General features: G+C 38.8%; 1 protein-coding gene across 1 annotated transcript; it reads right to left on the reverse strand.

The window, feature by feature from the left end:
• Window positions 1-298: 298 nt before the first annotated feature.
• On the reverse strand, window positions 299-6,251 carry CBLN1 (cerebellin 1 precursor). The gene is made up of 3 exons (XM_068261703.1): window positions 5,607-6,251; window positions 3,714-3,833; window positions 299-1,328 (listed from the first exon to the last, which is right to left on the reverse strand). The coding sequence occupies exons 1-3, from the start codon at window positions 5,862-5,864 to the stop codon at window positions 1,131-1,133; spliced, it is 576 nt and encodes a 191-aa protein (XP_068117804.1). The 5' UTR covers window positions 5,865-6,251; the 3' UTR covers window positions 299-1,130.
• Window positions 6,252-10,309: the final 4,058 nt, after the last annotated feature.

A 10,309-nucleotide genomic window follows, 5' to 3' on the forward strand; every position in this document is an offset into this window, starting at 1 on the left:
TTAAATAGCAATAAAAATGATTCATTAGCAAACAAAATGACAAAGAGTATGAAATTATAAACAGTGACATACCAGACGGCTGCATACAGGTAATATCTAAATAAAGAATAATGACTTTAAAATATATATCTTTATATATAAGGTATGCTGTATATACAATTGTAATATCTATATTCCTGTTACCATTAGGATTCTTTTTTTTATTTCTTTAATATATATATACAGACTGAAACTTGGAATTCTGGGACAATGTTAACACTATACATTAACATTGTAAATAAAAAAAAAGTTGAACATGAGACAGGGTGGATAAAAACATAAAAAAACAAGTTTCTGTTGCATAAAAAATTGTATATTTTACATAATCTGATTGGCTTTCAAAATATTCACAGAACTAATTATTTGCTATATGGTTTGGAAATCCCAAGTTTACGTTTTACACATTTATCATTAGAACATTAGTTAAAGGGAAAAAAATGCCTAACTATGAAATCTGGACTTCAAGCATAACAATATTCCAGCATTCACATCTATAGTACAGAGTATAATACTGAAAGTCGGATATACTTCTATCGCTTGAATTTTGGCCACATTTTTACAAGAGCAAAACAAGCATCAGACGTGTAGCAGCCTTTATTTCCACAGTCGCTCAAGATTACAAAGAAACACTGAAGTACACCATTCTGCCCTTGTGCCTTTGAAGACAGTTCTGGTGCTATCTGCAATACTAACAGCCAGCCAGTACACATGATATTTCTGTGATCATTTCTACCATGTTTAACTTAAAAATAATGTAAAATAATACTTAGTGGTTTTATGTTTTAAAAATAATAAAAGGAGGATACTGATACATGTCTGACAATGATATAAATCACAGTCATTTTCATAGGGATGTGGACAGAAGACAATTGCTCCTAAAAGTGTCATGTAATGAAATGACAGCTAATCCCACTAGTTCCTTGCTTGTTACAATAATAAAGTTTCCAAAGCAGGTGAGCACACAGATATGGGGGTCTTGAATATATCAAAGTGGAAAAGGTCCCATCTCAATCTCTAATTGCAGCTGTTTTGGGGTAATAAGCATCAAACCGCCTCTTTGTGTCACTTTCTACTTTGGGAGTAAGTCAGACTTAAAGGGGAAATACCAGAAATCCAGAAAATGTGGAGAACTTCCAGCCTCCCATCAAGTTTCCCTTATCTAGTTTTAAATAAGCTCTGTCTCCCTTCTCCATCTGAATAAGAACTCCATTGCTGGCCGCTTCTCTTGTCACATCCTGGTCACCTGCAAAGGCAGATATCACTGGCCATCCATTTAGCATCAAACTGACCTAGAGGAGAAAAAAGTAACATTAGTGCTATACAAATATTATAAAGAGCTTATAATATGTCAAAGCTGTGATTAAATGGAATTGGAAGGTTTGAATGTATAAAAGGCTTCTCTAGTTCACCTCAGTTAATGTACTGTTCATCTACACTGTAGTTTACTAAGAGTATACGTATTTGCAAAGGTATACCTGTGTCTTGCCAACCACACTAGGGTGGAGGATAAAAGTAAACATTTCCTTTTTACCTTAATGCTTAGAATACATACAGGTATGTTGGTATAATGTATAAATTAAACTCACAAATGTAGGCCTACTGGATTTAAGCGCATTTCAAGTGCTCAGATAAAAATCATGTTTTTGTTTTTAATACTTTTTGTTTTGGCTAGAGTGCATGTTCATAGTTAACAGGTTTATTGGGACAACATGCAAAGAACCCACACCATTAAGTGATGTGGAATACACAGGAGTGCTTTTAATAACCCTGATTAAGGCTAAAATGTACTTCTGAATAGTACAATTCAGCTGTGAAGAAATGGCCAGGCCATAAGGACTGCACTACACCAGAAGCTGAAAGATAAGTAGACTTTCATACCAGACTGTTCCACAACAGAGTTCCTATTCAATCCTCAGACAAGAGTGACATGTTTCTCTAATGCGTGTTGTCAAAGGAACAAAACACATCTGCAAGAACAGTACAAAATATATGGAATAGTAACTTGGTAAAGAGAATTTTGTATAGCTTTTTATGCATGTCTTCCACTCATTGTAAGTGAGGGGCTGGGGGGAGGGCTTAAATTAGAAAGAGATTTCCACTTAGAAAACAATAACTATCATTGACCTTAACTTGTTGAGCATAACAAGGACATCTCTTCTACCATATAGCTAGGCAGTTAGTATGCTGCAATGTTTCTGCTTGCAAAACCCATTACATGTATATTTTCATTAGTTGGATGATATAAAATAAAAAGACAGAACATTTGCAGTAGTGACCCTTAATTAACACAGCAAAAAAAAAAATGGTTAAAAGAAGGACACCTAGCAACAATTAGAGCGCATTTCAGGTTCTGACTGCCTCAAGCCGCAGACCTGTCTTGTAGCTCTACGCCATTGGTCTTTGTACAACTTACATCCTTCTATGTTAAATGGTTAAATAATTAGCGGCATGAAATGTAAGATTCAATTGAAATTCATACATCCATAATGAAGCTCTTGATCATTCTTAAGTTATCTCTTAAAAAGAGGGCGGGGGGGGGGGGGGGGGGGGGGGGGGAACATATATACTAAGCAGAAAAGGCATATGTTTGCTATCTAGCCAGGAATATTAACTGGCCAGCCCAACAGATAATGAGAGATCTTCATCTTGATTTTGCAAGCACCTTGCAATGTGTTATTCCCAGTGGCAGGGAAAGCATGGAGAACTAACTTGGGCTCTATCACATAGACGTAAGTGCTTCAGTCATACAACCATTAATTATATTCTATACAGACATGACATTTTGTGCAAGTGCCCTTATATTGATATGATGCCTTTGATCTCAATACAGTTTAACTATGGCTTAGGTTTATGAGATTTAAAGACTCAATGATAGACTTCATGTCATAACATGCCCCTGCCTTTATTAATGACACTTTATGATTTATCACACCTGGAGAATAAATAGGACACATTAGCATACCATGTCTCATGAAACCAAAATGTTGCTTGTTAGTGGAACTATGGAAATGACAGATGAAAAGCAGTATCATTAATATCTCCTGAATTGTCCCCCGCAGAGAACCAGTTTCTAAAAATGACCAGCGAAATTAGCACTTCATTCTCACAGTACTGTTTGCAAATAGCATTTTCCTTGAGTGCGAAAGTTCATCAAAGCCTTGAAATGTAATTACCCAAAAAAATCAGATTATCATTTTAGGTTGAGTATATATATATATATATATATATATATATATATATATATATATATATATATATATATATATATATATATATATATATTATATTTCTTCATGCTAGCTCTTGTCAGTAGAACATTTTTGTAATGCTTGTAAATATATTGATTTGTATCTGGCTTAAAAACCCTTCTAAACTGTCTAAAGTTCAATATGAAAATTAATTAATTAATTAATTAATGCATACATAAATAATGGCAATTAAAAAACAGATATGAGCAAAAATAAAGTTTTGTTCTGAAACTTTTTTGAAATATATTATCTGCGGTATTTTGTTATTTTTATACTTATTTAACACTTTCTATAATGATGGCCATGAAACAGAAGCTAAAAACATAATTTTTGGGTTAAACACTGATACTTGTACAGCCATGAATGCAAGGGTAGGGTTAAAACCAGACAAAATGACAAAGGAATACAGGAAGACACCAGCCTAACCTGGATTGTTTGGCGATTGTACACTTTAACCACGTGGAAACTGAAGCTGTAAATCCCTTTTCTTGGAGATATGAATGTGCTTCGTTCAGAATCAAAATTGCTTCCAATATTCACCAGTATCTAGATTTGGAAAAAAAAATAACTGTCATGTTAAATTATTCATAGCATACAACACAGTATAAATGTTGTCATACAATAAAAATGTTTTCACACAACAAATGGGTTTGTTAGTGATACAAATATAGGGACATATTTACAAAAATATATGATTTTTTTTTTTTACAGTAGCCCATTGTTTACTATAAATATATGTTCGGAATTATTTTTTTTTTTAATATTATTTTCCCTGAATTTGATGTAATTAAAGTGAATGAAGATAAGCGTAAAACCCTTTTTTAAACCAACTTAGCCTCTAAAACTTTTGCTATTATCTATGAGGCCTGCATTGTACTTGTCATATAGGGGTGTTTTCCAACATTTAAAAAATATACAATATATACAGTAATTTATTAAATTATTTCAATATGGCTACTATTAATGGGTAACTGAAAACACTTCTTATAAACTCATGTTTACTGAGCATGTTTGAATATTAAAAACATTTCAATAAAAACAAGTTATCATATCATTGGTTTAACTTGAATTTAAAACTAGTTAAATGTACAGACACACATGTACAGTAAACTGCATATGTAACCAAGAGCACATTGTTACTGTAACAAAAACAGAAAAAAAAATCATTAAAGAACAAGTATTTAATATAGGGGAAAGAGTATCTTTCTGTAAGTATACCATTGTCTGTGCCCCATCAATTACTAGATGATGTTAGAAATGGCTTGCTTTAAATAGTGGATTTTAGGTATATTTTATACATCATTTTTACTTGCTGCACATCACAATTTTCAAAGGGGAAAAAATGTAAAAGTTGCTTAAAGTATAAATTGCTTTGAAACTCAAATTGCACAGGAAAATTAAAAATAGTGCAGAGTGAGTGAGTGAGTGAGTGAGTGAGTGAGTGAGTGAGTGAGTGAGTGTGTGTTTGCGCCTGTGTGTAGGTAGGTTCCCAGCTTCAGGATGTGCACACTGCTCTCATTAAAACTGTAAAGGTCTGTGGTTGAACGTTGAGGTGAAAGCCATAACAGCTGATGATGGACCCTGGGGATTAGGAGTAAATTGCACACCAACTCGTTTTGTATTCCAAAGTTATTTTAATTGGCAGTTGTACTGATACACTGGAGTGGTTTCCACATGCCCCGTTGCACCATTCACTAATATTACCCTCCTCACATATTATTGGCATTTTAACTGGTTGCTCCGGGACGTTAAACAGCCACCTCGGTAAATGAAATGCATTCCAGGATAAAGCACAAAACCCATGAATGATCTTCCTACAAAGCTCTGTACCGCCTCTGCAATTAAAGTAATAAAAGGTGAGAATGACTGTGGTCCTGTTACAGAGATAAAACGATTGCATAGACTCCAGAGTACCAAATAGGATACACTGTTTCATAGTTTCCCTTTTCTTTTAACATCCTGTGCTTTTACAAATACAAGGCTACTTTATGAATTCAATTCCTCGAAGGCTTTTAACCCGCCGAAGGAAGCCCGAGATGCCAACTTTGGAACGCTAATCACTATAGGTTGTAACAATGTCACTTGGTTCATTACAGCTACCCGACACCGACCACATAATGGTATTCGCAGACCTCCTACCAGAAGCACACTAGAGCACTAACCTCTCCGCCACTGGGTGTGTTCTGCTTCTTACCATGTGTGGTACCCTATTTGCCACCTCCTCCACTCCAGACACCTGCAGAAAGCAGCACCACCCTCACGGGCTAACAAAAGCTTAAGTGACTGCTATGGCTGCACCTCTTCTTTAGCTGTGCTTACCTGGTCAAAGTAGATAGTCATGGATCTGTTACTCATCTCGGAGGGTTCGTGGTGTGTGCTCCTGACGGCAGAGAAAGCCACCTTGGCACTGCCAGAGCGCACGGAGATCCCCAGTGCTGTGCCGGTGGGGTCAGCTGTGGGGTTGGAGTCACAAACCACCAGACACTTGCCTTCCAACAGTATAGGCTCTGTTTCATTCTGAGCGCTTGACAGTCCAGCAAGCCATGCCAGCCCCAGCACCAGCTCCACGACCCACATCCTCAGAGCAGTGGTTACAGCACTTACAGATCCTCAAGAACAAGTACTTAATCGTCCACTTCGCTTCCAACCCGTCTGCTTCTTCCCAGCAAAATATATAGACCATCAAACTCTTCAGCGATGTCCAAAAGGCTCCGCTAATTTGAGCGCACGCAAGGATAGGCAGCTACACTTTAAAGGCACTTTAGAGTGCGCTCTGCTGCTTGCAAGATCACCACTTGGTCTGAAGCCTTTTGTTTCTTCTGCACTTAGGCTTCCTGCCTGAAGAGTCAGCACCACAATGCTTGTACATCAGCTAACCCCAGCGATGCAGCATTGGACTCGAAGAGGAGCTCAAGATATAGCATAGCTCCTGCTAGAATATCGATGCCTCCAATACTATGAACGGAGTGCAGAGACGAGCATCAGAGAAGGTGGAGGAACATCCAAACCACGCCTCTCCTAGACGCCCCCTGAACGCACAAGGTGGACTGAACAGCAAATCCGCAAGCATTCTTTCATTCATGTGACAGCTGTGGGTTTGTTTTAGGAGTCAAAGGCAGGTGGCGGTGGCTAGTCCTCTCTCATTCTTGCTCAAGTCTTATTATGGCAAATGGATCATTAGTGCGCCCTGCACCACCGGCATTAGCTTTCTGCGGCCAGGTAAGTGTCAGCGTGAGATGTGTAGCGGATGTCCACAATTACTTACAGAATCCAGTTTTTTTTGTCCCTGTACATTTGGCAGCTGCAATGAAAACACCATGCTGAACTTACTGCTACAATATTGAATAGTGTGCCTGCACGTGTTCTTTCTTAGACAGTAGCTAACTTGTATCCTTGGAAACCGTCGAGCTGAGATGTTTTCTATTGGAATTCTGCAGCTTCCAATATGCCGTTGGGCTCGCTTAAATCATCTGACCACCTTATAACTTGAAACGTATTTTATTCTAAGATGGGTGTGGCAAAGTTCCGAAATAACTCAGTGAAACACTGCATACTTGCATGCAGTAAATACTGTTTCATTTTTTATATATTCAAAAATATAATATTAACATGTTAGCTGTACTCTATTTAAAGGACTACTGTAGGGGGTAGGGGGGAAAAGAGTTGAACTTATCCGGGGCTTCTAATGGTCCCCCGCAGACGTCCTGCGCCCGCCCGCACAGCCACTCACCAATGCTCCAGTCCCAGCCTCCAGTTCACTTCTGGAATTTCCGACTTTAAAGTCGGAAAACCACTGCGCCTGCGCAGCTGTGTCCGTGCTCCCGCTGATGTCACCAGGAGCGTAATGCGCAGACCGTATTGGGCCTGCGCAATAAACTCCTGGCGATGTCAGTGGGAGCGAGTCGCAGCCGAAGAGACGCGGTGGTTTTCGGACTTTAAAGTCGCAAATTTCGGAAGTGAACCGGAGGCGGGACGTCTGCAGGGGACCATTAGAAGCCCCAGGTAAGTTCAATTCTTTTCCCCCTATCCCCCTACAGAAGTCCTTTAATGTTGGGGTGTGTGTGTGTGTTTTAGTAAGTGGTGCAGTACCACACAGTGCTTTGTCCATTTATAAAGTCCTGACATCTTCCCCAGAATACATATCTGTGTTTATGAACATATATGCTTTAATGCTTAATTAATTTACAGATACTAGTTTTACTTTTATCAGTGCAATTGATATACAACTTTTTAAATCAGTCTGAAAGTGCAGTAGAGTACTAATCAGCACTGTAGTTTGTTTGTCATCTCTCTCGTAGCAGTGCCCTTGTTCAGTGTGACCAGTGCAAAATGTGAACATTTTGATTTTCATCTGACTACCCTGAGCATAATGAATACTGGGTCTAAAGCCTGGTACACACATCAAATTTTGACTGGCTAATCACTGGTCAATGTTACCACTTCCATGTAGTATGAGAGCTTACCTATACAATCTGCTCATAGTATTCAAGATCTAGTGGCCCTCATGATACATTGAGGTGGTAAATTGGCCTAACATTGGCCTTTCAAAATTAGATGTGTGTACATACCCTAAACAAGCATCCAGTTTCATAATTTTATTGGTTTCTACAGTTATAAAAGGTTCCCCAGAGCTTCCCTGCCTAAAATTAACTGTCCAGGGTTGATTTGGCAAGCAATGTGCATGTCAAACATCCAGTGCATCCAGTGAAATCAATCAGAACAGACGAAAAGTCATAAATGCAAAGGTGTCCACATTGCACATATTACATGTGGACAATTGTGTGTCCTCCTTTTAAGTACTTTTATATTGTTTAACTGTACTGATCATTGAATAATTTGAGTGCGGTCCATTACTGATTTTGAACCACTGAACCAGCCAGAGCATACCAGCACTAGAATGGTCCTAAATGCTTGTGTGAAAGATCGCCCCTGCCTTCCTCTGCTCCCTGCAACCCCCCATAGCTGTGTGTGACAGGGTAATTTATACATCTGTTACTTGTAAATAAAGTTTGATTAAGTACTATCTATAATCCACTCCTTCCCTGTTTTTCACCTATTGATCATCAGACCTTATGTGCAGATAACATATATGTGAGGACACATGCCACACAGCCATGGAAATTTTTAAGTAAAGGTGTGGGAACCTGTCAGAAAAGTTGATAGATCCCCATAAATAATGGTGTACAGTGGTTTGTTTTTAAGACTGCTGTAAAAGTGGATCTGAGATAAACTTTTGTTCATTTCATAGTTTATAGGGCATTCCTCAAGCCAAATACTTTTTTTGTTTTGTTTTAATACTCTAATTCCCTATAAACCAAACAAGCCTCACCCATAGCTTTTTAGAGTGCCTTGGCACTGTAGCAAGGGCTTATGGGAGCTCAGTCTGGGCAGGAGGAGGAGGAGGTTACTAGCCAGAGATTTCAGAGGCAGAGGGGAGGAGGAGAGGTGACTGAATTTGTCACGTTACACACAGGCAAGCGAATAGCATCTCCAGCCTACAGCCTGTGACAAATAGAACATGGCTGCCCTCATTGTATCACAGGAATAAATAATCATAAACTATTGAAGCTGTTTGAAGCTAGATTTGCTGTGTAAATTACCAAGAGTAAGTGAAAAAGTACTGTAAACATTATTCTGAGTAGTTTCTTACTTGCCACAGGCTTAAAAGAGGTTTTATTAATAAGGTGTAAAAATATATCCTAGGAAAAACATAAATTGAACAAGGGTTTCTCAGATCTTTTAATGGGTTTGAGGAAGATGGGGGGATTATGTAATTCACTTATGTAGTAATCCAACATTAACATCTTCACACTGGAAACTTATTTTTCAACGTCTTCATCTGTTTCTGATTTTTGCTTTTTTATCTGGGTGAACAAAAGACTAAAAATGTCTGCGCATGTGGATAGCATGATTAGAAAGGTCAAGAAGTGCTGCAACTCCTGCATAGACTGCTGTTATCTCCTTCATTTGTCCGGCTTCAGATCACATGACCAATATTTTAAGAACCCCGAAGAGGTCGTAATAGAACAATTTTCTTAGAAAGGGGTTAGTGCACACATGTCAAACTGTGGCCCGTGGGCCAAATCTGGCCCTCGGAACCATTACATTTGGCCCCCAAGTGGTTTCCCCACTTTGCATTATGTTTGGCCCACTCTTGGCCACCATAGAAGCTATAATGAAGATGAAGCCCTAGAACACCAGGGAAGCCATATGGGGAGGGAAAGGGAAAGCACTAAACACTAGGGAACTGTATAGTGGAGGTTGGGGGCCACTAGACACCAAGGAACTGTATTGTGGAGGGAGGAGGACCAGTAGACACCAGGGAACTGTATAGGGGTTGGAGGTGGGCCATTAGACACTAGATAATTTTATAAGGGAGGAAGGTGGTCAGTAGTCATTGAGGTTGGTCCACGACTAGGTCCCAGTGTTAATTTTCAGCCCACCTTATATTTGATTTTGACAATCCCTGGGTTTGTGTGGACTATTCAGTCATGGGGGAGGGGGTAAAGTGGGCAAGAATGTGGGAAACGAAATGGCTTTTGGGTGGGCTGGAGGAGACATGACAGTTGGGGTCACAAGCAAAATATGTGTGTGTGTGTGTGTGTGTGTGTTGCAGCTTGTAAATTTTTTATTTTGTTTCCTTTTGCTTTCCAAAGTCCCCATTCTGTGCCTCAGTTTTCAGTTCTCACTCCCCCCCCCCCCCCCCCCCCCCAAAAAAAAAGTTTGCCCCAGCTATCTAGCGCTCTCAGAATTATCCCACCTTCCTGCAGCTAGCACCAATATTGAAGCTGTGAACAATGCATATTTTAAAACTCCTTTTTGAAGATCATCAATGAATTGCATTTTTTTATTTGTTGCAAATTTTTGTCCCGGTTTGTACTTCCTGCAACTGCATTTTATTGGTACAATATTTAATGTGTGCAAACTACAATAAAATGTTTACCAAGTTAAATAACTGCTTAGTATGTAGGAGACCCAGTATATAGAAATACTACAGTATATTGAAGATGAACCATACCGAC

The sequence above is a fragment of the Hyperolius riggenbachi genome, chromosome 11 (assembly GCF_040937935.1).
Source record: "Hyperolius riggenbachi isolate aHypRig1 chromosome 11, aHypRig1.pri, whole genome shotgun sequence".
Taxonomy (NCBI): Eukaryota; Metazoa; Chordata; class Amphibia; order Anura; family Hyperoliidae; genus Hyperolius; species Hyperolius riggenbachi.